The 27,511-nt window shown below is 41.3% G+C and overlaps 2 protein-coding genes across 9 annotated transcripts in view; both read right to left on the bottom strand.

Moving 5' to 3' along the window:
* The window catches only part of arhgap45b (Rho GTPase activating protein 45b), a 31,164-nt gene extending 10,637 nt beyond the window's left edge, over window positions 1-20,527 (bottom strand). For 2 of the 4 annotated variants that reach the window (XM_033622299.2, XM_033622298.2), the window contains exons 1-8: window positions 19,581-20,079; window positions 18,170-18,419; window positions 15,942-16,124; window positions 7,806-7,949; window positions 7,509-7,593; window positions 3,704-3,776; window positions 1,549-1,624; window positions 842-973 (exon numbers count right to left, since the gene is read on the bottom strand). In XM_033622299.2, coding sequence (XP_033478190.2) covers window positions 842-973; window positions 1,549-1,624; window positions 3,704-3,776; window positions 7,509-7,593; window positions 7,806-7,949; window positions 15,942-16,124; window positions 18,170-18,419; window positions 19,581-19,709 — 1,072 coding nt within the window. In that variant the 5' untranslated portion in view covers window positions 19,710-20,079. Of the gene's footprint in view, window positions 1-841; window positions 974-1,548; window positions 1,625-3,703; window positions 3,777-7,508; window positions 7,594-7,805; window positions 7,950-15,941; window positions 16,125-18,169; window positions 18,420-19,580; window positions 20,080-20,147 lie in introns of those variants that run through there. The other 2 variants (XM_033622297.2, XM_033622300.2) reach the window with 2 other exon arrangements.
* A 3,798-nt stretch (window positions 20,528-24,325) lies between these two features.
* Window positions 24,326-27,511, bottom strand: part of tjp3 (tight junction protein 3) — a 41,770-nt gene continuing 38,584 nt past the window's right edge. For all 5 annotated transcript variants that reach the window (XM_033621745.2, XM_078168633.1, XM_033621742.2 and 2 more), the window contains exons 28-30: window positions 26,386-26,970; window positions 24,959-25,017; window positions 24,326-24,867 (exon numbers count right to left, since the gene is read on the bottom strand). In XM_033621745.2, coding sequence (XP_033477636.2) covers window positions 24,747-24,867; window positions 24,959-25,017; window positions 26,386-26,970 — 765 coding nt within the window. In that variant the 3' untranslated portion in view covers window positions 24,326-24,746. The remainder of the gene's footprint in view (window positions 24,868-24,958; window positions 25,018-26,385; window positions 26,971-27,511) is intronic.

The raw sequence follows: 27,511 nt of genomic DNA on the forward strand, positions 1-27,511 counted from the left end.
TTATACAATGACAAAATCACACCAATCACAACTTGCTAAAAACCAAACTTGTGTCATATATTTTTTCTGCTACAGTCACGTCATTCAAACTCATCAAATTTACAATGATATGAAAGAGTTCAGAAAGCAAAACTTGACATCTTAGAAGCTGAACAAGTCTCATTTTTACTGCGAAAACACATGATCACATCTGACTGTTAAGGTCTTTGAGGATATCATCTGACATTTTATAACTGGAACAATGCACTTACATATTAAAAAAAATAAATATGAAAATAAATTAGAAAACAATAAAATAAATTTAAAAAAAGAACCATTTCCACTGACTATTACTTTTTTATTTAATTATATTATTTCATTTTTTAAAAATTATTATTATTTATTATTTTCGGTGGTGTTTGTAAAATATTAAAAAATACTATTAAAAATAAATAAATAATTGAAAAAAAACCCACATCAATTTCATGTTGATAAACTTTTTTTTTTAAAGAGCTACAATAATTAATCGATTAGTTGACAACTATTAAATTAACTGACAACTAATTTGACAATCAATTAATTGGTTTGAGTGATTTTTTTATGACAAAAAAAGTCTTTGATTCCAGTGAATATTTTCTGGTTTCTTTACTCGTCTGACAACAAACTGAATATATTGGATTGTGGACAAAACAGAACATTTTAGGACGTCATCTTTGGTTTTAGGAGACAATTTTTTAACCATTTTCTGACATTTTGTAACAAAACAACTAATCGATTATTCAAAATCTACAGATTTATTGTCCATGAAAATAACAGTACGATAAATCCACAGACAGACTAAACCTTTGTCCCTCCCACTCACCCAGTGAAGTCCTCTTCTCCACGTAGCTCATCAGGTCCTTCATGTACTTGGAAATGGTTTTGGCATAGAGCAGAGCGGAGTCCACCCCTCCCTCGCTGTGCTGCAGGATCACATCCACTTCCTCAGCTCTGCCTACGCATCAACACACAAACATAGGTCACTGCGCAGGAACAAGCACACTTCGTTGCTGTGACGACGCAAAGTGTTTTGTTGCTTATTATGATTTGTGTATAGCAAAAAAGTCTGCAGCCGAGGTGTGAAGACTCAGAGCTGAAGTGACGATCTCCAACATCCTGTGTTTTATGCTGGTGATGACTGTGCCACTGCTGTGTTTCACTCAGAGTGGCTGATTCTGTAGTTTTTAATACTTTTTTCTTTGCTTTTCTGTGATAGACTGAGTTTTATGAAGCTCTGAAGCACATAGATGTACTACAGTATTTACATCAGCAGGGGGAGCCATACCAGACATCCAGTGTGTGAACAACATGTAATACCTTTCATGATCTGAATAAAGGTTGGATCGCTACTGTCAAACGTAAATGGATGACAGAGTACACAAACATATGAAAATATCATGACAAAGAAGCATTTTCACAAGATAAAATGAGTGTGAGTGGAAGGACAGAGGTGCAGAAGCATCACAGACAGCAGCCATGAGGGACAGAGAGATGTCAGAGTGTCAGTGGAGGAGCGGCAGATTGTCCTACCCATGTCCTGGAGGTCGCTCCTGAACTGTCCCCCGTCCGCTCCCTGGCCTGTCGCAGCGTACAAGTTCTCCATCGACTGCACAGCACAGAGATGATTCATTAGTGACAAACACACACCAAGGCTCGTTGTAAATCAACAGAATTTTTTCTTCTTCATCCAGTGTAAAGTTGGGAGTGGAAATCAGTCTGACTTTTACTCCACTACATTTGAGAGACAAATACTGTGCTGCTGACCCCACCACATATCTATGAAGGCTTCCATTACGGATACTTTGAAGTATCCCTTTGAAGCAGGTCTGGGCAATATATCTTTATTTTATTGATATCGTATGCCAGACCAGTGTTACTGGCTTTAAGGGCGGTGGCCTTGTGGGTAACCTGTGAGTGTGTGACATGTACTTCATTGTGTGTATGGAGGGAAGCAGCTGTCTCGAAGTGTCATGGTGAAGATGGCTGGTGGCAAAGAGTGATGATAACAGTAGAGTTAAATGTGGAGATAAGCTCAGGGCTACGGTTCAACCTCATGAGAAGGCCACGTTTGTTGCTATGTGGTGAAGACTGCAATGAAGCCATTGTTGTGAATGGCACGCGAATGCCTCGCCATCTTTCCTTCTGCAGAGTGGTCCGGACTGCTAGAAGCTAGATACCAGCTAATAACGATCTTCTCCATATCGCCCAGCTCTACTCTGAAGTCGGCAGGTCACCATCTTTTCTTAAAAAACCTATAGTCAGTTAGTCTTTGTCTTCTTTGTGCAGCACTTTGATTGGCTGTAAAACACTACAGGACACAGTAATGTCACCACTAAAATAAGACAACAAATTACTCTCTCTGTCGCAGCTACACATACAAATAAAACCGACACATTAAAAAGACAATCAAACGTTTTCTAAAAATCTGATTTTTGCAGTTGAATGATTTGGATTCTTTATCGTCTAAAATGCGACAGGCCGTACGCTGTGTTCATCACATTATTAAAAAACAATCTATCAGTCAAGGTCAAAGTGCTTGCTGTAGTTTTTGAACACTTAAACTTGGCAATGATAATAAAAACTCAACTCCACAAGTCGTCAAAAATTAATGTGTTCCAGCAACAAAGCCTTCATCACGCTGATGACGGCTTTGTTGCTGGAACATGTTCATTAGTATTTCGTTAGTTTTGCCAACATTAATTAAGTAAATTTTAGGAGCCCATCTGAGCGGAGTTGTTCTCCTAGTGTCAGTGTGGGTTTTCTCCAGGTACTCCAGCTTCCTCCCACAGTCCAAAGACATGCAGGTTAATTGGTGACTCTAAATTGTCCGTAGGTGTGAATGTGAGTGTGAATGGTTGTCTGTCTCTATGTGTCAGCCCTGTGATAGTCTGGTGACCTGTCCAGGGTGTACCCTGCCTCTCGCCCAATGTCAGCTGGGATAGGCTCCAGCCCCCCGTGACCCCTACCAGGATAAGCAGTTACGAAAAAATGAATGAATGAACATTAAATAAGTAAATGTATCTGTGAGTGTTGGTGCTCTGTTTGTTTTACGGCAGATTAAGGTAATTATTCCTCACTAGCAGAGCACATATGACCATATCTTAAGTCCATATTTGAGATTTTTAAAATGAAGAAAGATTAATTAAGTTTTTAGCACGTTGAGGTAAGTGATATTTGTTAAATTTCAGATAAACATTTTAAACAAACTTGTCCGTGCTCGTGGTAGATGCAGTTTTTTTTTTGCTGTGAATGGTCAAATCAGAGTCATTAGGTTCTGTAAATCCATGGTAGCAACAATACAACAATGTCTTGATATTAAAAAGAAAATGAACTTTTAGATACTGATGTGTTTTTAAAAAACAAGCACTTAAACTCAAGTGGTGGTTCCTCGAGCAAGATACTGGACCCCACATTGCTCCTGATGGCTGTTCCATCAGTGTGTGAGAGCGTGTGAATGGTTACTGAGCAGCAGGTGGCACCATGTATGGTAGCCTCAGCCACCAGTGTGTGAATGGGTGAATATGACGTAGTGTAAAAGCGCTTTGAGTGGCCAGAAGACTAGAAAGGCTCTATACAACTGCAGTCCATTTACCGTTTACCACATGGAGGTGTGTACTGTGGTGGATAACCCTACTGTTTTCTAATTGTCAGATGGGAAACACTGTTAGTTGTGTGATAAACTCACCCTGCTCTTCTCAGTGGGCAGCAGTGAGAGCAATGTGCTGCTGTCCACCTCTCCCATCAGCAGCTCAGACACACTGAGGAGAAACACAACACAAACACCTTTATGACAGCAAATAAAGCAGAAGTAGAAATACACTGTAGATATATATACAGTACAGGCCAAAAGTTTGGACACACCTTCTCATTCAATGTGTTTTCTTTATTTTCATGACTATTTACATTGTAGATTCTCACTGAAGGCATCAAAACTATGAATGAACACATGTGGAGTTATGTACTTAACAAAAAAAGGTGAAATAACTGAAAACATGTTTTATATTCTAGTTTCTTCAAAATAGCCACCCTTTGCTCTGATTACTGCTTTGCACACTCTTGGCATTCTCTCCATGAGCTTCAAGAGGTAGTCACCTGAAATGGTTTCCACTTCACAGGTGTGCCTTATCAGGGTTAATTAGTGGAATTTCTTGCTTTATCAATGGGGTTGGGACCATCAGTTGTGTTGTGCAGAAGTCAGGTTAATACACAGCCAGCAGCCCTATTGGACAACTGTTAAAATTCCTATTATGGCAAGAACCAATCAGCTAACTAAAGAAAAACGAGTGGCCATCATTACTTTAAGAAATGAAGGTCAGTCAGTCCGGAAAATTGCAAAAACTTTAAATGTGTCCCCAAGTGGAGTCGCAAAAACCATCAAGCGCTACAACGAAACTGGCACACATGAGGAGCGACCCAGGAAAGGAAGACCAAGAGTCACCTCTGCTTCTGAGGATAAGTTCATCCGAGTCACCAGCCTCAGAAATCGCAAGTTAACAGCAGCTCAGATCAGAGACCAGATGAATGCCACACAGAGTTCTAGCAGCAGACCCATCTCTAGAACAACTGTTAAGAGGAGACTGCGCGAATCAGGCCTTCATGGTCAAATAGCTGCTAGGAAACCACTGCTAAGGAGAGGCAACAAGCAGAAGAGATTTGTTTGGGCCAAGAAACACAAGGAATGGACATTAGACCAGTGGAAATCTGTGCTTTGGTCTGATGAGTCCAAATTTGAGATCTTTGGTTCCAACCGCTGTGTCTTTGTGAGACGCAGAAAAGGTGAACGGATGGATTCCACATGCCTGGTTCCCTGTGAAGCATGGAGGAGGAGGTGTGATGGTGTGGGGGTGTTTTGCTGGTGACACTGTTGGGGATTTATTCAAAATTGAAGGCACACTGAACCAGCATGGCTACCACAGCATCCTGCAGCGACATGCCATCCCATCCGGTTTGCGTTTAGTTGGACGGTCATTTATTTTTCAACAGGACAATGACCCCAAACACACCTCCAGGCTGTGTAAGGGCTATTTGACCAAGAAGGAGAGTGATGGAGTGCTGCGGCAGATGACCTGGTCTCCACAGTCACCGGACCTGAACCCAATCGAGATGGTTTGGGGTGAGCTGGACCGCAGAGTGAAGGCAAAGGGGCCAACAAGTGCTAAACACCTCTGGGAACTCCTTCAAGACTGTTGGAAAACCATTTCAGGTGACTACCTCTTGAAGCTCATCAAGAGAATGCCAAGAGTGTGCAAAGCAGTAATCAGAGCAAAGGGTGGCTATTTTGAAGAAACTAGAATATAAAACATGTTTTCAGTTATTTCACCTTTTTTTGTTAAGTACATAACTCCACATGTGTTCATTCATAGTTTTGATGCCTTCAGTGAGAATCTACAATGTAAATAGTCATGAAAATAAAGAAAACGCATTGAATGAGAAGGTGTGTCCAAACTTTTGGCCTGTACTGTATATAATTACATTATGAGGCAGAATTATATCTATACCTGAAGAACAATAAAAGTACCTGTAGACACCCTGAGATAGGCATAACTGATAGTTAGACTTACTGCTTTTTTTAGAGCCGTTCAGATGCCTTTACATCAAATTTAGGACAGATTTTTGGGCAAATCATGTTTTACTTATTTAAGCATTGCAGGTAAGGAGTATATATGTGGTCTTGTGCAGAGGTGAGTGTAAGTGTGAAGTAAAATGACAGTATTATAGTTTAAAGATTTGTAACTTTACATTAAAAAAAGCTTCACTCATTGCCACAAAAAGAAATGTAAAAATGAAATAAGATAAAATGTTTGTAGCAGTTTAGACCTCACAAACTCAAGTTTAAGACTATTTTACGACTTTTAAGCCTTTCTAAAATTGAATTTAAGACTTTTAAAAAGGACCTGCAGACACTCTGCTTCTACTGCTTCTACTTCTGAAATACAACTAGTAGTTTGTTGAATTAAAAAAGTAGAACTAAGAACTTCCACACACTGTCTGCTACACTTGCAATTTAAGGAAATGTATAGAAAGCAAGAACGTTTCGATGCAGAGACTGTCAGGTTATCTTCTTCTCCAAGACGTTGTTCTTGTTCCCAATATATTTCCTAATATTACAGGTGTTTTTCTTTTATGATAATCGTCCTGTGGTCTTCTCCTATGTACCTGTCGACCCTCAGGTGTGCAAAAGTTTTGCATTTTGAAGTGAAAAGAAATGATTTCCAACATTGTTTCATTGAAAAAAATGAACATTAAACTGAACACAAAAGGCACAAAAAAAGAAACCAACATTTTGAAGTGTGGTTTTCTCACTAAAAAAAAAAACCCTGAGTGAAATATCGCAGTCTTTCGCAATAGCATTAAAAAAAAAGGATATATTATGCAGCCCGAGGCAGTAATAATAATCTGTGTGCAAAAAAATGGCGGATATAAAAATGCAGAAAAAAAAGAGGAAGAGGCCCTTGCAGCGAGTCTCGACAGGTACAAACAAACAGGAGACAGGAAGTGACAAATAGTTTAAATTGAGTCACTTTTCTCTAACTGGTCTGATCTCACTCTAAAACATTCATACTGTACGTCAAAGCACTCATTTTATTTCTCCACATATCCCTCATCCAATCAAGAAAAAAACCCTCCTGACGTCTTTCATTTTGTTTCACTCGCCTGCTGAAACACTAAACATAAAAGTCTCCATCTTGGTGTTTTTTCGTTCATGACAGAAAAGGAGTCAAACAGAGGAAGAGGGGAGGAGAGAATGAGGAAACAGACACGTCAGGCAGATTTCAACTGTCTCTGCCAGCTCACTTCCTCCTGCAGCTCTGTGACAGATGTCTAAACCCTGAAATGGCACAGGCTAACATGTGATAAACTGCTGGTGAAATGTAATCTGATTACACATAAAGCTGACAAACCTCTCTAGTGTAGACTTCTACTTATTATGATGTTATTTTTAAAGATTAAACACACACAGGTAAAAAAAAAAAAAATCTTGGAAAAACAGACGAGATGATTTTATAGTCACGTTAAAGAACATATTTAATGTGTCATTCGTCTCAAGTATCTCAACTCAAGGGAACGTTCTCGTGATTTGTCGTCTCCTCCATCTGTTGCAATCTGTTCACTAAGCAGCCAGGTAGTCAACAGCATTTTTCAAGTTTTGGTTTTGTGTCATACGGTAGAAGAAAAGAACCACTTCCTGTTTTCAGCTCTGCCTCATGCAAATGTGTCACCATCGCTGCACTTCTCTCTCTGATTCCCAACAATAGTCGACTTTGTACGCATTAACACACACGCATTACACACTACCTGATTCTTCTGTCTGTAAAAGAGGTAATACCCGATTAGAGGCTGTTACAGGTCGCTATTGTTCTGGGTCAGTCTTCGTAGCAAGGACAATAAATAAACCAAACACGAGTGGTAATCACTGCTGGGTTATTTTTAGGATCAGAAGGTTATAATGTGATAATCAGACATGTTGTAGAGGTGTATCAGGTACTCACTTGCTGCTGAAAGCAACAGCGATGGTTTCAATCGCCTTCTCAAAGTCCTTCTTATCTGCCTCGTTAGAAGCCTCATAGTGGAAACCTGTAAAAATCACAACCATGTATCTGCTCAGGTTTCAGTTGTGATTAAAATACACTGCTGACAAACTGAGCACACACACCTGCACATCACACCATATATACAGTATCACCAAAGGATGTTCAGGTAATTTCTACCTAGTTAAAAACAAGTAAACATTTGTTTTTACTGAATTTGTGTGCATGGCTGAAGGTTTCCCTGCTCATCAGACTGACCTTTGACCTTGGATATGAGCTTGCCGGCAGCGGTGAGGATCTCCACAGTGTTAAGCAGAGGGTAGGTGTTGATGACCTGACGCAGCACCCGCAGGACCTCGCCTAAACACTCATGAGCCATGGGCCGCTGACCCTCCTTCTTACCTGGACGAGAAGGAGGAAGGAGGAGGATGAGATTGGACAAGAAGAGGGCAGACTATCTGCGCGTTCCAATACCCACACTGCCACACTATAAAGTATGCCAGGGACAGATTAAGTGTGTCAAATACAGTATACCAAAAATGCCCGGATGCTTTTCTGGCTATTCTGACCCACAATCCTCTGCACAGTGAAAGATTTGTCACATCCACTGTCAGAAGACACAATGATGGATGACAGCGCATTCAGGTGGCTGATGACCACTCATCTTAATATATAATGACAAAAACTCTGTGTGTGTGTCTGTTCCACGTTTTTCTCCTCACTGATTTGGTCAATCCATGTGAAATTTGGCACAGTGGTAGAGGGTCATGGGAGGATGCCAATGAAGCAATATTACATCAATTGGCCAAAGGGGGGCGCTATAGCAACTGATTGAAATTGCAAACTTTGAATGGGCATATCTCATGCCCTGTATGTCGTAGAGACATGAAACTTTGCACAGAGATGCCTCTCCTCATGAGGAACAAATTTACCTCAAGAACCCATAACTTCCGGTTATATAGATTTTCCGCCATTTTGAATTTTTTTGAAAAACACTTAAATCGATCTCTTCCTCGGAAGTTTGACCGATCTGCATGAAACTCGGTGAACATAATCTAGGGACCAATATCTAAAGTTCCCTCTTGGCAAAAGTTGGAAAACTTACTAAAACTGAGCTTCTATAAGGCAATGAATATTGCGGAGGGCGTGGCTCATCACATAGAGGTGTATAACATCTCAAGGGTTTCACCGATCAACACGCAACTTTGTAGGCATATGACCACCCATAATCTGAGGGGACCCCTCCATTATTGACCCCATCACACAAAATGGGGGCGCTAGAGAGCTAATTTCTTATCTAGGCCTAACCGGCATATGGATTTTTACTAAACTTGGTAGATATGTAGAACAGGACGCCTAAAGGTGACTGGAGAAATTTAACTAATTGGCAACTGGGTGGCGCTATAACAACAAAAAAAATGCTTAAAAATGGCTAAAATGCGACCGATCGCTGTGGCTCCCCCTGTGGACCAATGTTTTTTCTACTTTTTGGTATGACCTAGTCATGGTATGGTATGCTGTACATAATCATGGAAACTGTCAGTCAGTCATTCCGTCTGTCCCACATTTTTCAAAAACTCTGTCTGAATACACTGCTCTTCTTAATGGGTTCAGTTGACTATCTAATCTGCAATTTCCTATGACCTGTATCCCAAACACACACCATGTGAAACTGTACGTGGCCAACTGTGCACTCAATAGGTATGGACTAGTTTAGTAATAATGGAAATATTAATTGTTAGATTGAATAAAATAATCATAAATATAACCAACAACAAAAGGGCATGGACTAAGTGTTAAATAACAATGACAGACAAATGTATTTCTACTATTGTGAATATAATGTGTTTGAATCTACAATGTATGCAGTCATTACTTATTGCAAAATAACAACATCAGAGCTGTCCTGGTTGACCTCTGTCTCTACTTGGCTCAGTGAAACGTCATTCTGTTTTATCTCCATGGTAGAGGATGTATGAGTAAGAGGGTCAAAGTTAAGGGTGTAATGTTATGGGGAAGTGGTGTATCCCAATTGCGTGCATACCGCATGCAACAGTATGTAGTTTTTAAGGGCAGCTGCAGTACATACTAAAATTAAAAAGAAACAGTATGTGATTGGGAACGCACCCTGTGAGAGGAGCAACAACAGTAATACAAAAGAACCACCCCACTGGTTTTGGTTGTTTCATCCCATGAACTACGAGGTAAATGGATGCAAACTCTTTTCTAGTTAAACCGAATTGCAGAGACTTATTTTTTTTTGCCTTCCTTATAGAACAGCTGTAGAGCGGCAGAAAATATGGGAGACAGAAAAATGGGGATGACACACTGCAAAAAGCCACAGGATGGAATTAAACCCGGGCCGCTGCCAAGGACTCAGCCTGTATGTTGCGCATACTCTACCCTGTGAGCTAGAGGTCGCCCCAAACTGCAGAGACTTGTTTTCATACAGGAAACCCTTTAATAAAAGTTAAATTATCATTGTAAATAATAAAGTTGCACACAGGGATCCATTCTTGATTCTCAGATATCAGAGTGTCCTTGAACGCATCAGTAATGTAGGGTTCAGTCCATGCTGGCAAAGTCATGAAAAATAAAAGAATCCATTGAGTCATAATAAGAAACTTTATTGAAATAATGACTTAAATTTAGGACCTCAGAATAATTAGAAAATGTCTTAAAACTAGTAAAGCACACTGGCTGCACTCTGGCTGTGACACACCCGCCCAGGCTGACGATGGCCACTCAGACAATTCTTGTATTTCCAGCAGACGTGCCGCAGCATGTTTCAGAAGATACAATATAATTGTGAGGATGAGTGCACTTTTAATCACTAAAGCACAGCCATAAACCTTTGATCCATGTCAGTCAGTGACTTTGGCAGTATTAACTGAAGGCCACAGCACAACAATAAACACCATTATTGCCTTTGTCTGTAAAATATGCCTCGCCCAAAACAGAGACCATGTCACTCTTCTTCTACTATAAGTAAACAAGTAGGCAAATATCAAGGAAAAAGGACCAAATTAACAAAATCTGCTACAAAATCAGGCAAAAATACTTCTGAAAGGCTTCCAGTGTGGTGTGACGCCATGCAGCAGACGGGACAATACCAGTGGAATTGTTTCCCTTACAGTCAAGATGATGGAGAAGATAACAGCCAGTTAGGTTTGTTGTTTTTCGCCAAGCCAATTTCTGGAAAACTTGCAGCTCTACTGGCCGGTTAGGAGGCATGAGGAGTCAGCAGTCAAAGACCATCATTGTGAATCAACGGGAGGTCCTTGAGCATACAGTCGTACATGTGCTAAGGGTGGGCGATATGGCCATAAAATAATATCACGATATCTCAGGGTATTTTTGCGATAAAGATATTCTTGAAGATATGACAAATTAGTGAAAAAAAAATAATTTAAGAATATAGAATCGCAACAAAATAAGTGATATAGTTTTACAGTTTGCTTCAAATATTCAGTAAAAACTAAACAAAAATAATCTCTTATTTCTTTAGTTTGTGAACAGTGAGTGAGATTCAGATTCTGTACACAATATTAATAGCTCAACTAAATAAAATCCACCACTTATTACACATTAAATACAAAAAATGTCCCCTGGGATATATATATATATATATATATATATATATATATATATATATATATATATATATATATATATATATATATATATACATATATATATACAGTACAGGCCAAAAGTTTGGACACACCTTCTCATTCAATGCGTTTTCTTTATTTTCATGACTATTTACATTGTAGATTCTCACTGAAGGCATCAAAACTATGAATGAACACATGTGGAGTTATGTACTTAACAAAAAAGGTGAAATAACTGAAAACATGTTTTATATTCTAGTTTCTTCAAAATAGCCACCCTTTGCTCTGATTACTGCTTTGCACACTCTTGGCATTCTCTCCATGAGCTTCAAGAGGTAGTCACCTGAAATGGTTTCCACTTCACAGGTGTGCCTTATCAGGGTTAATTAGTGGAATTTCTTGCTTTATCAATGGGGTTGGGACCATCAGTTGTGTTGTGCAGAAGTCAGGTTAATACACAGCCGACAGCCCTATTGGACAACTGTTAAAATTCATATTATGGCAAGAACCAATCAGCTAACTAAAGAAAAACGAGTGGCCATCATTACTTTAAGAAATGAAGGTCAGTCAGTCCGGAAAATTGCAAAAACTTTAAATGTGTCCCCAAGTGGAGTCGCAAAAACCATCAAGCGCTACAACGAAAATGGCACACATGAGGACCGACCCAGGAAAGGAAGACCAAGAGTCACCTCTGCTTCTGAGGATAAGTTCATCCGAGTCACCAGCCTCAGAAATCGCAAGTTAACAGCAGCTCAGATCAGAGACCAGATGAATGCCACACAGAGTTCTAGCAGCAGACCCATCTCTAGAACAACTGTTAAGAGGAGACTGCGCGAATCAGGCCTTCATGGTCAAATAGCTGCTAGGAAACCACTGCTAAGGAGAGGCAACAAGCAGACAAGATTTGTTTGGGCCAAGAAACACAAGGAATGGACATTAGACCAGTGGAAATCTGTGCTTTGGTCTGATGAGTCCAAATTTGAGATCTTTGGTTCCAACCGCCGTGTCTTTGTGAGACGCAGAAAAGGTGAACGGATGGATTCCACATGCCTGGTTCCCACTGTGAAGCATGGAGGAGGAGGTGTGATGGTGTGGGGGTGTTTTGCTGGTGACACTGTTGGGGATTTATTCAAAATTGAAGGCACACTGAACCAGCATGGCTACCACAGCATCCTGCAGCGACATGCCATCCCATCCGGTTTGCGTTTAGTTGGACGATCATTTATTTTTCAACAGGACAATGACCCCAAACACACCTCCAGGCTGTGTAAGGGCTATTTGACCAAGAAGGAGAGTGATGGAGTGCTGCGGCAGATGACCTGGTCTCCACAGTCACCGGACCTGAACCCAATCGAGATGGTTTGGGGTGAGCTGGACTGCAGAGTGAAGGCAAAGGGGCCAACAAGTGCTAAACACCTCTGGGAACTCCTTCAAGACTGTTGGAAAACCATTTCAGGTGACTACCTCTTGAAGCTCATGGAGAGAATGCCAAGAGTGTGCAAAGCAGTAATCAGAGCAAAGGGTGGCTATTTTGAAGAAACTAGAATATAAAACATGTTTTCAGTTATGTCACCTTTTTTTGTTAAGTACATAACTCCACATGTGTTCATTCATAGTTTTGATGCCTTCAGTGAGAATCTACAATGTAAATAGTCATGAAAATAAAGAAAATGCATTGAATGAGAAGGAGTGTCCAAACTTTTGGCCTGTACTGTATATATATATATATATATATATATATATATATATATATATATATATATATATATATATATATATATATATGAATCAACAGGTAATTTCCTTCTTTTAGCAAAATCCTAAATGATTTGAGTTGTTTTTTTGTTTTTTTCCACCTGGACCTTTATGCTCTGCCATTTCTCCTCTAATCATCACGCTGTAACCTGTGACAGGCTGTTATGATACCACAACAATTCACATTGACATGTATGGAGTTTATTCACGTAGGTTTACATTACCAAAGGTTTATGACAAAACCACTTGACGACACTGACGAGAGAGAAGAGGGAGAGATGCTGTGCTGCAGCCGGAGGAGCCGCTGAATGAGTTCCCTCTGAGCAGTAACTCGCTAAAGACTCTGAGAAGTCCGGGGCTGTTCATAAAACATTCAGGACGCCACAGTTTATTCCACACTACTGAAGCTGCTCCTCTTTTTGGAACCACCAAGGAGTCGGTAATAATTTTGCTTTCAGCTATGCTTGTTGTTGCCGTGGGTAACAGTATGACGACAATATGTCAACAAGTCGAAATATCGCAAGTATCACAATATAAATTTTTCATATCATATTAGAAATCATACCAGTATTATCATGAATGAGATGATATGGCACATCTCTAACATGTGCATACAAAATAAGAGGCTGATTGGTCCAGTAGTTTGTGAGATTAGCTGTGGACATATTCACAAAATCAAAGGCATGATCACCTCCAGGCTGATGCCCATTATTATTTTGATAAAAGTTTCTCGTTACGTCACAATTTGAAGTCATGACTGATTAACTGTGATACAAGGTCATTGTTTTGAGAAAGTTTCTCATTATAACGACTTACATAATCTTTATGTTGGTGGAAATGGGCTTCTGCACATTTACAACTTGTTGGACCAAACATAAAAGAACAATTCCTCTCTGTCTTAAAGGAGTAGTTCAACATTTTGGGAGCTGTGCCTTTTCTCGTTCTTGCCTGGCAGCCAGCGGACTCAAACAAAAAAAATGTGTTAATTTGTGAGCTTTGTGGGTGAAGATTGCTTCAACAAACTCAACTTACCAGCACCTCAAAACCTCCCTAATTTACACTTTCTATCTTGCATGTTTAACTTGTACAAAAACCGAAGTGTAAATGTGACACATTGCAGTTCTTTGCAGTAACTTCCTGGAGTCTGCGCAAGAAATAGTCCAGCACATAACTGCTAATTGATGTTTCACACTTTGTACAACTCAAACAAACCAGATACAAAATGTGAGTTAGAGAATTTGTCGGCAGATTTTGTTGCCTTTAAACAGAGCCAGGCGAGCTGTTTCCCCCTGTTTCTATCCTTCATATATACATATGAGAGTGGTATCAATCTTCTCACTTAATTCTCAGAAAGAAAGCAAAAAGCCTTGTTTCCAAAATGTGTGTCTCTGCCGCCTCCACACAGGATCAGAGCGGACAGAGACAACAGGGCGATGGCACTCCGAGCACAGACAGTAAGGTCAGTGATAACGAGCAAACAAGTCCAGAGTGTCAGACAGGTCAGGTCAAGCTCCAGTGTCAGCTCTTCTGCTTTGATGTCACTGGTGACACATTTGCAGCCTGCATCCTCATATCCTCTTGACACACGCACACACACGAGGACTGGTTTCATTTAACTTTTCTCTGTGTAATGTTGCAACCTCATACTCCTCTGTAAACTTTTCTTCTAATGGAGGCAGCTCGTTCAGGGAGGAGGCCAGAGGGCAGCCGATCCTCCGTCCTCCCACCGTCTGTCTGTAAATGTGTGTCAGAGTGTCTCAGACAATAAGAACAGAGTGACCTGAGCACTGTGCCACGGAGGATGTGGTCTCTATTGTTTTGCAAGATTTGAAACTAATCCTCGGGCTGAGCTACATCTGCTTTCTGTGGCTGATGAAAACAAATCACCTTACTCTCAAACCGGTTGGGTTGATGTTCAGGAAGTAAGGTGGGACCTAACAGCCACGAGGAGCTCCTGATTAAGTGGAGCACTGAATTGCAGTTTGGAGGAGGTGAGGCTGAATCTCTGATTGTGCCACTGATTAAGAAGAGGAGGCGTCGTGTCGCGGCGATGCAGCCAGCCTATCAGAGGAGGAAGTGTGGACGAGGCCCTTCTGTCAGAGGCTATCCATCATGGCTTCCTGTTTAGAAAGCACTCTCTGGGTGGAGAACAAGACAGAACAGAGCCAGATAACGGCCGACAGAGAGACACAAACAAAGCTCTTTGTTTCATCTGAACCACAGACCTCTGCTCTGACACAACTGGCGAAACCTTCAGCGTAAAACACACCTGCTCGTCTCAGCTCACACTTTCAGTTTGCTTCAGAATCGACTCTGACGTGGTGGTGTTTGACTCCATGAGAAAACTACAGGTGTTTCGCCATTTTAAGCCTCGCTGCATCACACGGGAGGGGAAGAGTGTGTGAGTTTGAGGCAGCGGTAAACAAGAAGCAGGCTTCCTGCTGGAGACAAGAGCGCGGTCGAGTCTGTGGGCGCAGCGGAAACGCAGCCCTTCACTTGGAGAGAGGACGCTCACAGCCACTTGTTAGCTAACTTGTGCAAGGTGGCTCCACCCTCGTGTTCCCTTCTCCCCTCCCCCTCAAACGCTATGCACATGTGTCGGTAAAGAGGACTGATGTAAGGTTGACGAAAACCCTTTTGGGGATACCGCATCCTCTTCATGTAAGCCCTTGTTAAAGCGAACTGAAGCATGTGAAGGGGACGAGGAGAGGCCAAGCAGTATTCTTCTTTCAGTACAAACACAGAAGAGAAACAATGAAATGCGTCAGGAGATGAAAATCAGAAGTGGCCACACACGTAAAGAGAATATGTTTTGTCTCCTCGGTGGTGAAAACAAGCATTATTCATGTCTTTAGATCCGTGACAGCAACACAGAGCCAACTCACAGCACGTCCTCACACGTTTCTGCTCCAGCTGACAACACACACTGCAGCCCGATCAATTTGATGGTAAATATTTACACCAGATCAGCGTTTCTGTGTGTTGATTTGTGCCTCAAATTAAATTAATCTGTCGTCGAGCTCACCTTCAGCCAGCACCACATCCTTCAGTTTCTCCACAGCCTCTGCGAAGCGCGCCACGTCCCTCAGCAGGGCCGGGATGTCCTCGACCTCGATGGCCGTGCTCTCGGGACCATCAGACGGAGTAGTCGGGGTCAGGGCCCCTTTGCCCTGGCCTTTAGTGAACACCCACGACTGGAGTGGGAAACCTGAGGAATCACAGAGAACAAATGCATTTATTAAGCAAAAATGACATTTTTCAGCCTCAAAATCTCCCAAGAAATATTTAGACATTTTAGGAAATACACTCCCTTTATGGCAAAGAATTAGCTAATTACATACTGTACTTTAGCTTAACCTTAAAGGAACACTTCACCCACAAAATGATTATTTGTGTATCAATTACTCACCCTGTGTTACATTAAATTTGTGTAGAAAACTTCTCGCATGCCTCCACGGTGAACAGACAATTCAAAAACTGACAGTTCTTGATTTATGGGGTACAAGGGGAGCAAATTCAACAATAGCAAACTATACAACATCCGTTAACAAACTCTCACACAGTTCCCGCAGTATAACCCAAGTCTCATTCATACAGTTGTATGCTCAGTACTTCACAAACACATTCATTTTCCCTAAAACTGTGCGTGACTTTATGTGGAAGTGTTATAAATAGTACAATCAAGTAGTGTGCTTCGGTAAGCACATCCGTTTGAACCCTACTGCTACACGACTGCAATTCATATAGGAAGCACTGAGCAAACATCCGGATAAATGAGACTTGGTTTATACTGCACAAGTTGTGTACGAGTTTAAAAATTAATATTTTGATATAGTTTTGCTGCTGGTAAACATGGCTCTTTTACTTTTCTGTTTTTGTATTCTTTGTTCACTGTGGAGGCGTGCAGGATGATCACAAGTCCTGATCACAAATTATGTGTTACACTGGGTGAGTAATTAAACAAATTTTGTTTATCAGTCATTTTGTGGGTGAAGTTTTCCTCCAACAATTCAACCCACTCAATCTTAATCTCCTTGATTAACACTTGTACAAAAAACAAAGTGTAAACGTGACATGTTGCAGTTTTATGCAGCAACTTCCTGAAGTCTGTGCAAGAAATAGTCCAGCACATAACTGCTAATTTACACTTCATTTTTTTAAAGAAACCAGATGTAATATGTTAGTCAGAGGATTGGTTGGTGGATTTTGTTGCCTTTGGACAGAGCCAGGCTAATTGTTTTCCCCTGTCTCCAGTCTTTATGCTAAGCTAAGCTAACCAGATGCTAACAGACATGAGAGTTGCATCAATCTTCTTATATAACTTTGCTAAAACTTGATTGAGTGTATTTTCCAAACTGTCAATCTATTCCTTTAAATGTGAGGTTTTGCTGCTGTTCATTGTTTATTTTTTGGAAATTAATAATGTTTGAATTTTAGAGCATTGGTCGAGCAAATCAACCAATTTAAGAAGGTGACCTTTGTCTCTGGGACATTGTGATGGGCATTTGCCACCTTTTGTGTTGACATTTTGGAGACTAAATCATGTATTAAAAAAGACTAAACCACTAATCAACTGGAAATGAAAACTGTGACCCCGGGTCTGCAAACTTTTTATAGCTAAAGGCCTCAAAATTCACCTTAACACTCTGACTTTTCATTCATGCTGAAGTGAATTTAAAAAGTAATAATGAAACATTTTTTTCTATCTATTTCTCCCCAAATTAATTTATTATTTTTATTAATATTATTATTTTAAAAAAAGATTATATTATTTTTTTAATTTTTCTTATTCCTTGAAATGTTTTTTCTTGACTTTTTTTTTTTTTTACAAATTTTCCCTACATTGTTGTCTATAATTAAAATTTTACGCAGCCATGATTTAGATCAGGCCGTGTCTCCCGTGGTGAGCTGTGTTTGTCTGTGTGTTTGCTGTTGTTTGGGAAGATGGATGTGTTTTGATGTGGATAACTGCTGTTCATAAAAAAAAAAAAAAAAAAAAAAAACATTCTCTCCCCTGTACTGTGACTGTTCTATTCAAAAAACCAAAAACCTTTGAAGGGAAAATAGAAATTATTTGTTCTGGATTCATCTGCTTGTTAAATTTCAGGCAGGTAGATGGTGTATAGTTAAGATATTGTGTGCTCTGTACATGTGGCGCCTTCCTCTAGATTTCACTTTCTGTTTCAGCTCAGGTGTGGATGTGAAGTATGTTTCATTAACTCGACAAAGTAACGATGGATGCTTCAAACTGACCTGCAGCGCTGGCGTGTCTGCTCAGCGCCGTCGGCCTCTTCAGGGTGGACACAGGCGACGGGCAGCCCACCCCTTGCATCACCCCCAGCTTTCCATGCTGGGTGCTGGGGGTGCTCGGGCAGGACAGGGAGGGGTCCTGAAACCCGGCGGAGGACGGGGTGAGAGTTGAAGAGGAGGACGAGGGTGAGGATGAAGAGGAGAGGGTGGTGTCGCCTGCATCTTTCCGAGGCTGCTCCTGGAGAATGGACAGCTGAGAGAGACGGGGATAGAGAGTGATTTTAGTGACACCAGTGCCATTATTGATTCTGCTTATTGGTCTGACTCCATTTTTGGGTTTGTGATCAATCTTCTGTGTGTAAAAGAAGTGGGCCTACACGAGTTTACAGCATCACCTGTTTTACTACTTGAGTCCGAACACAATGTAGAAACAGTCTATCGTCTTCTGAGTGGATAAAATGAGACAATATTTGTACAGCTTTCATTTTCATTCAGGTTTTCTTAGTCAAATTAGAAATCTGCTGAGCCTGTCTGGGTGGTGCTAAAGTCATTAAAACACTGGAAACTTTCCCCTCAGTAATCGACGTGCTACTCAGTTGCGGAGAAGCTTGTGTGTAGGGTGTCAAATACATGACACACCTGGAGTTTAAGCCTATTTTGCGTTTCAAAATATTGCCACTCTCACTTAAAATGCTCATTTTACAGACATTACAAGCTGCATCTTCCTTCATGACATGAAGCCACGCCAAGACCATTTCGTCCTCGCCATGACTCCTTCATGTTGGAAGTTTCCAGCTGTGTAACGCACGACTTTGATGTCACTGTTTTGCAACGCACAGCTGTTAGAAAAACATTGATAAAAGAGGCACACGATTAGACGTATCGAACCGGTTCTCGATTCACACCCCTACACAGGAAAAAGGTCAAGATGATCACCTGATTCTAGCTTGACCTGAACAGCATGAGGGCGCCGACTCCTCTTTGCGATTAGTGGCCTTGAAACACAGAAGCAACAGCGCTGTTGTTGGTAAACACACATGTGAAGACTTTCACAAGATCCTGTGTTGCGTTGTGCAACAACTTCCTGACTCCAAGCTGCTGTCGGGTGTGGCAAACAGAGCCGAGGGGTAGAAACACCGAAATGTCATTTGGTGTTTGGAATAAGAACAGTGATATTTTGCAGAGAAATGACCTTCTCGTCTGTCGACAAAACAGAAGTTAAAAGTCACGGGAAAGCTGTTTTTCTGGCGTGCTTTGAGAATCGAGTCTCCCATGTGTGGTCGACTCGCACAGGTTGAAGTTTAGGCCTTGACAAGTGCACAAGGAGCTCCACTCAGACGTGCAAACATTTCACAAGAAACACAAAGCATCCCTGTACATCTGTGTTGGACATAAGCTGCGTACACCAACCTACCTGCTTCAGCCACACGCTGTGCTTGTTGGGCAGTATGTCCAGTCTGTCCTTGCCCTTCGACTCAGCTTTCTTAACTCTCTGACTGGTCGAGTAAGGATTGTAGCTGCTTTTGCCACTACGTTTCAGCATGCTCCTTCCCACTTACAGCCCCGTCCCCATTCTAACCAAGTCAACTTTTGAAACTGGCCTCACACACAGACTTTTCACACACACACACACACACACTGCAGCCTGACACTGCTTCAGTGCTGAAACCTCACTAAAGACACACTTCCTACGAGCTGGATGAGTCAGTGTGCAGTCACACACACATCTGAACATGAAAACACTGAATCATGAAGAACAGCAGGTTCACACAGTTTCTTATCTTACCAGTCACATTAATGGCACACACAACCTGTTATAGGCTCTAAACACATGCGCGCGCGCGCACACACACACACACACACACATACAATTCCCTGTTGTCCGGAGCCCTCTGTGTAGCCTGTCCCCTCCAGCTGAAGGTCATCTGACACACACACTCTCACACACACTCTCAGAAACCAGAAGTGATGCGCTACTCACAGACGGGGCGCTGCTCTGCGGCCCGGGGCTTCCTGCTCGGCTCTTCTTCGAGATGGATGGCGTTTTGATGAGTTCCCGTTTCTTCCTGGTGAACATCTTGAGCGTGCCTTTGCCGTCCATCCCGACTTCTTTGAGTTTCACGTACAGCCCCCCCACCCACCCCCCGACTCGCCACTTGGGTGCTGTGCCGCGCGCCTTCAGCGGGAGCTCGGTGCCATTCGGGCCGACCTTCAGCCACGGGAACTGTCTGTCTGTCTTCCTCCTGCTGCTGCTGTCGCACATCGAGCCGCGCAGGCTCACTGACGGAGAGACAGACAGCTCACCGCAAACTGTCTGTGCGCTCCCGGCATCCGCTCTGCGCGCAGTTTCCTCACCAAGAGAAGGAGGAGGAGGAGGAGGAGGAGGGACACTAACAACGACTTTTCGCTAACTCTTGGCTTCAGCTGCTCTCATGAAACTGTAACATACACCTTAAACTTTCTCATAACTCCACACTGACTTCACAGGAGAGCTGCGTCCTGACGCACACCACACACACACACAAGTGCTGCTTTGTCCAGACTCACAGTAATCAGCTCATCCTGACACACGTGTGTATCCAACGTGTGACCTGAAGCTTTTCATGGTAACCTTCCGCCTCCGCGTGCACCTCAATACATCCACGGTGCACCTGCTCCACACATATTCAGATAAGAGGAGACACCACACACACACCTGTATGTTTATACGGAGACTTTTAGAGGGGGCAGGTGCGCAAAGGTAAAAACAATATTTAACAGACCATGCACTTTATTTACAGCATAACCTGCTGAATTATAGCAGCACATATTTAAACAGAAACTAACACAGCGTACTGCAGTATTGGAAATTGGCAGTGATATTTTTGGATGATTTTTGGGTATTTTATTATTATGACTAATTTATTTATTGACCTACTTTCCTCTACTGATCCATGTGTCCTGTTTTGTTCTTGTTTCATGCCCATCTTCTACTTAGTTGTAAACTGTTATATGTTGTTATCCTGTCATGCTTTTTCTTTTAATAGGCCCTATGTATTTATTTTCCTTTCACTTATAAAGATATATTCAATATATTGAGTGCTTTAGACAATTTGTCTGGGAAAGCTGGGTCAGATGTTTGGTTCTTGTGGCCACTGTGTTGATGTCTTTATGTTAAACACTGTAATAAGAATATAATATAAAAACATATATATACAAATATTTATTTTATTTTTTTTAAATCCATAAAACTGTACAGTAAAATCACGTGAATTTTGACATGGATAGTCAGGGTCATCCTTGCATCCTGACTTTCATGTAACCTATTATGGATTTTTTTTAAGTGACGGTTCAGATATGAGGAAATTATGAATGTGTACTAATGTAATTTGAGCTGATTTTGGAGCTCCTTTTTTAAATAAAAAAAAGCAGTACAATAACTTCTAATTGGATTTCATATAATGTGCTAAATACTGTTGTTTTACTTGGTATATAAAATTTGAGAAATCATTCCTGAAATATGGGTCTTTCTTAGACCTTTTCAGCAGCTCAAAACACCCATACTGTAACACCAAGAATAGCCAAGCATCAAAATCCAAGCGCCAGCTGGCTTGACTCTCATTTTATTTATAACTAGATTTATTGATAATTGTTAAACATTCTTCTTGATAAGGGCCATGTGCAGGCCTTCACAAGCAAACAAAACAAAATCTAAAATACGCCTTGACAAAAAGGCACTTTGGACATCAAGGGGGGAAAGGGCAGGAGCACCCTCGGGCTCCCCTTCTGCACATCCCTGTTTTTATGTGCCTTCTATGCGGTGGCGGAAGAAGTATTCAGATACCTGAGTATAAGTATTGAGTATAAGCAATATTACAGAGTAAAAATACACAGCTACAAGTAGAAGTCTGACATTCAAACTCTTACTTAAATAAAAATACAAAAGTATCAGAAGTAACAAGAAGTAAAAGTATTCCTTGTGCAGAATCATGTATATTATATTATATCACTGGATTATAGTTACTGATGCATTCATGTGTTCATCACTTTAATGTTGCAGCAGGTAAAGGTGGAGCTCATTTTAATTACTTTATCCTGCTGGGAAACTTAATGCATCATAATTTATATATCATTAAAAAGTACAATATGTGCTTCTGAACTGCAGTGGAGTAGAAACAGAAAGTCGTACAACATGCAGATACTCAAGTTAAGTTTCAGTGCCTTGAAGTTGTACTTAACTACAGTTGTTGAGTTGAATACATTTACTTAGTTACAGTTACCACTGGTTTTATGGAAGCAAAAAAAGCCATAAAGATGTGAATCTTAGAGCAACTGAATACTTAAAGGGGGACATTCATAATACATGAATTTATTGGATATAATTCAACAGCAAGTATTCAACAGTTTTGATCTTGCCATATGTTGAGTGGACTCAAAACTACAAAATCAATACAGATTTTTTATGAATCTTTACTGCCTTTAAAATGTGACCTGCCACCTCAGTCTGGTGTTTGTATATTTATCTCCTCTGTGCACTCTGACCACCAGAGGGAGGAATGAAACCTGAATGCTGGACATGAAAGATTAAATGTTTTAATGTGACAGTTGTGGAGTGTGAATGTAGAGGAGGGGGCAGATGAACTGGCAAGCACAGTTGGAGAGTAGCAAACTACATATAAAACCTTTACTTTTTTTAAGATGATTTTTTTTTACTTTATTTGATAGGATAGTTTCAGCATGAAACACAGGGGATGATATGCAGCAATGTTCCATGGTTTAAAATCGAACCTGCAAGCCGCCACAGCAAGGACACAGCCTTTATACTGTACATCAGGCACCCACTCTTCCAGGTGAGCTTCTGGTCACCCAGTAAAACAAGTAGTTCAACTACATTTTCCAGTAGCTTACCAGTAGTTCAACTAAATTCATATTTGCATAGTTGCATCAAATAGCTATATTACTTTTTTGCCATTTTTTTGCGTGCTTAAACTTGAAACAATTTGTAGTTTACAAAAGTAAAGGAATGATTTTATATTTTTATGTCACCATAGCTTCTCTATTGAACCTCCTTTGACTACAATTAGTCCGACATTTTATTATTGCTATTTATTAGAGAAGTTGTTGCATGCTATTTACAAAGTTACCTGGCTGACTGAATAATCTTGCTTAATGCAACCGCCCCACCTGGACTCAGGTTTCTGAAGGATGGTGTCTGACTGATGGACGTGCAAAACTTAAACAGACCTTCCTGCAGTTTCCCATTGATAGTGGGGTAATTTAATCTTTTGGTTTATGCAGCACAGTGGTGCAGTGGTTAGCACTGTCGCCTCACAGCAAGAGGGTTCCTGGTTTGAACCTGGGGTGGAGGGCTCTAACCCCAGGGTGGGGGTGCCCTTCTGTGCAGACTTTGCATGTTCTCCCTGTGTCAGCGTGGGTTTTCTCCAGGTACTCCAGCTTCCTCCCACAGTCCAAAGACATGCAGGTTAATTGGTGACTCTAAATTGTCCGTAGGTGTGAATGTGAGTGTGAATGGTTGTCTGTCTCTATGTGTCAGCCCTGTGATAGTCTGGTGACCTGTCCAGGGTGTACCCTGCCTCTCGCCCAATGTCAGCTGGGATAGGCTCCAGCTTTTTCTAAGTAGTTTTAATTAACCAATCTAGATTTCTTCCCCTGTAGCTGTAGTTCAATGAGTTGTGGCCCCATGTGAGTTTGTAATAACTGGATTACATGCCAGTATATTAAAGAATACGCAGCATGTGACAAGACACGACACAAGAGCAGGAAAAATGCAGTAGCCACCTTACATATTTGTTTATATTGTGCGTTAGTGGTATCTCTTAACCAACAAATGTGCAGGTCATCAAATACACCAAAAAATAAATGCAACAAAATGAACCTGTTGCCTTTGGGGCCCCTGAGGGTCCGTAGTGATGGCCCTCTTCGCCCAGTTAGTTCTCCAGTCTCAGTGGGGAGTGTAATATCAGGTACAGTGTGTCACAGCTTGCTTTACAGTTTCATCGTCCAATTGTTGTTTGTCCAAGTCATTTTCACATGAGTAGCTGATACTAGTGATCATCATTGATCAGGGTTGTTTTAACGTAGGGAAATCCTGAGAGAAATGTAAAAGACGTTTACTGAGTTCTGCCATCTTAGTACGACTGAACAAACCCACTGCTGAAATCAGGAAAACAGTTTAATGTAGAAAAAGTTAAAGAGGCATCCAAACATATCATAAATGCTTTTGACTCACTTAGTATAATTTCTGATAAAACTATGTGTTTACATGTTACATACAGTAGCAAAGGGCAAACTGATTTATTTGACATTTAAGTAAAAAAATGAAAAGAAATCAGGCACTTCGATCTTAACATTCACGTGAGAACCTTTGCTGTAGGTGTTTCAGTAATCTGTTAAAGGTTGTCGAAATCTCCAACATCCACTCCTGGGCGCGGCCGTCAGTGTAGCCTGACCATCTTCAGACAAAACTCTGGTTCTGCACAAACACATGTACAAAATGATCCAAGAGAGTTTCTTAGAGGAGTGAAATAGTTTCCATGTCCGTGTTAGATCGGTTGAGTCCAGCTTTAATCCTCACTGGGCTCTAAAGTTCTGTCGCAGGACCCCACTCAATGTCATCCACATCGTCCTCGTCGTCATCGGAGCTGTCGCTGCCTCGGATCTGTGTGCGTCTGAACTGGACTGCCTGGTGATGATGTGCTAGCCTGTTAAAGTGCAGGACAGAGGGGTGGAAATAAGCAAATAGCCTCAGTCTGGCTTTACTCTGACAAAGACAGCAACGGAAAGAAGACTTACACGATGAACTGAGGGCCCTTCTTCTCCTCCACTTCTGCCTGTGGCTCTGCAGAGCGAGCCTGCAACACAAGACAAGAACATCATTTTGTTTATGGGGATTCTTGACAATGAAAAATGTGTTGAAACTACACAAATGTGTGTAATACAAACAAAGAGTACTATAGAATATATATTGTGGTGTTCCTGGATGTTTAAATGCATTTACTGCCAATCACATCGTCTACAGTGCTGACAACCACTTTCCAAAGTAGTTAATGTTTTGGTTATTTATTTCCAGGCAAGAAAATTTAAGCAACAGAGACTTTATAACTTGCTTGAAGCGTAAACATTTACTATAATCTTTATGTTGTGTGGTAAGAAAGCAGCTTTAGATCCCTCAGTTTTTCATTGCTGGTTCATTCAGTTGCTGCTGGGAAAATCAGGCTGTCAGATTGGGGGGAAAAGGATTGAAAAGACAAACCAGTATGTCGCTTTTAAGATTTAAAAAAGAGTTATTATTTGGGCACTATCTCACTTTTTTTTTTTAGTTTTTCTGCCATTATTTATTTTGCTAAGGAGACTCAGGTCCTGGGGAGAACAGGGAAGATTTATTGTAGACATTTTTGCCTTTTAATGGGTAGCACAGTGTAGCTTGAGGGGGGAGAAGAGAGGGGACGACATGCAGCAGGGGGCCACAGGCTGGAGATCAACCCGGGCTGCTGCAGCAAGGACGGAGCCTTTGTACATGGAGCGCCTGCTCTATCCACTAAGCCACCAACGCCCCGATTATCTGTTATCAATGATTAATCTGCCATTTTTTCCCCCTCAAATAATCGTTTGATTGTTTGGTCCATCACATTTTCCCCTGAGTACAAGTTGCCATACCTGAATCGTTTGTTTTGTCCAACCAACAGTGTAAAAGCCAAAGATATTTAATTTACTATCAAAGAAGACAAATAAACCAGCAAATATTTATATATTTTATGCATCTTGGAAACTAAAACAAGGTAATATTTGTCATTTTTGCTTTAAAAAATGACTTAAAACTTTCCTCTTGTGCTAGGCATGAGGGAAAACTACGGTGGCCAACACAAAAATACCATTATGCAAACGGCCCTGTCTATAGCCAGTGTTTGGTTTGTCCGTTCTAGGCTACTGTAAAAAACAACAAGGCGGATTAGCTCCATATGTAGCTATAAATGGCTCATTCTAAGGTAAAGAAAACACAATACTTTTTATTTTCAGGTGGTTATAAACTAATGAAAACACAGTTATGAATATGAATATCTGCCAATAGATGCTCATAAATCCTTCACACTGGACCTTTAAATAATTAACTGATCATGAAAATTGTTCATTTTGTTAATTTACTCAGATACTTACTAAGATAAATGGCTTCACACATATAAAAACACAGGTATAGTCCTTTAAATAAACATTTTGTTTACCTGGTCTAATTTCTCCTCGATGGCAGACAGGCTGGCATGTTGTGGGCTCTCAGGCGGCGCCTCGGCGTATGAAGGCTCGTTCAGAGTGTACCTAGTGGAGGGGTCGGGGGCTATAAAATCCGGGGGTCCATCAGATGGAGTGGTGGGTTGAACTGCATCAAGGGCGCTGAAATCTGAGTCTGTAAAACTGCGATGAGAGGGGTCTTCCTCCTCTGCAGCGCTGTGAGGCGGGCTGTAACTGTGCTGGCGGGAAGTCCTGGGCTCAGGTACGTGCATCAAGGGCGGGATCTCTCTGACTGAGCGTGTGTTGGCGTGAGGCTCGCTGTCCACGTCGGGGCTGTGGTGGCCAGAGGCGGGCTCAGATGATCGGGCTAAAGCGGCTCCAGCTACTCTGGAGGCTCTGGAGCCTCTGGGGAGCGTGGCTTCGTTCTGATCCCGGTAAGCCTCCTCCAGGTCCTCGTTGTCGGTGTAGGCCTCGTCGGTGAAGGCCTCTCCGTCAGTGTCCTCCAGGTCACTGGCAGCACTCAGGTAGTCGGACTGGGTTTGATCCAGAGCATCCAAGTCCTGTTCTCCACCACTCTCCAACTGGACAGAGAAAATCAGTTTAGTCATTAGTTTGCCACCACGAGATATGTTCAAAGGGACATTTCAACCCTCTCTCAGCTTTATTCAAATCTATTTATCAGTCTAGATTATTTTAGTTGCACTATTTTTTGAGGCAGACATCTGTACAGCTGATATTTCCAACACTCATCCCTCAACTCACACCAAAACAATCTCGACTGATAAAAAGCACTACGGGTAACAGGATAAATATTAGGGGTGTAAAGATTCATCGATTACATCGATGCATCGATTGATTTTCCTACAATCTAACTGCATCGATAGAGCCTTGGCAAGTTGTCCCTCACTGATGATGATATCGCTGTGAAATCGATTTACAAGGTCAAAAATCGATTATATCGATTACTAAGCATTTGTGCGTTGTATTTAAGCACGACAATGTTATATACATGTATTTTTATCACTTCTAATCGTAAAGTTGCTCGATTCGCTTCACTCTCCCTGAGTGTGACGTCATCGGCATGTGCCGGTAGTGCCGACTCAAAACAAAACGAAGCATGGC

Source organism: Epinephelus lanceolatus, chromosome 6, assembly GCF_041903045.1.
Source record: "Epinephelus lanceolatus isolate andai-2023 chromosome 6, ASM4190304v1, whole genome shotgun sequence".
Taxonomy (NCBI): Eukaryota; Metazoa; Chordata; class Actinopteri; order Perciformes; family Serranidae; genus Epinephelus; species Epinephelus lanceolatus.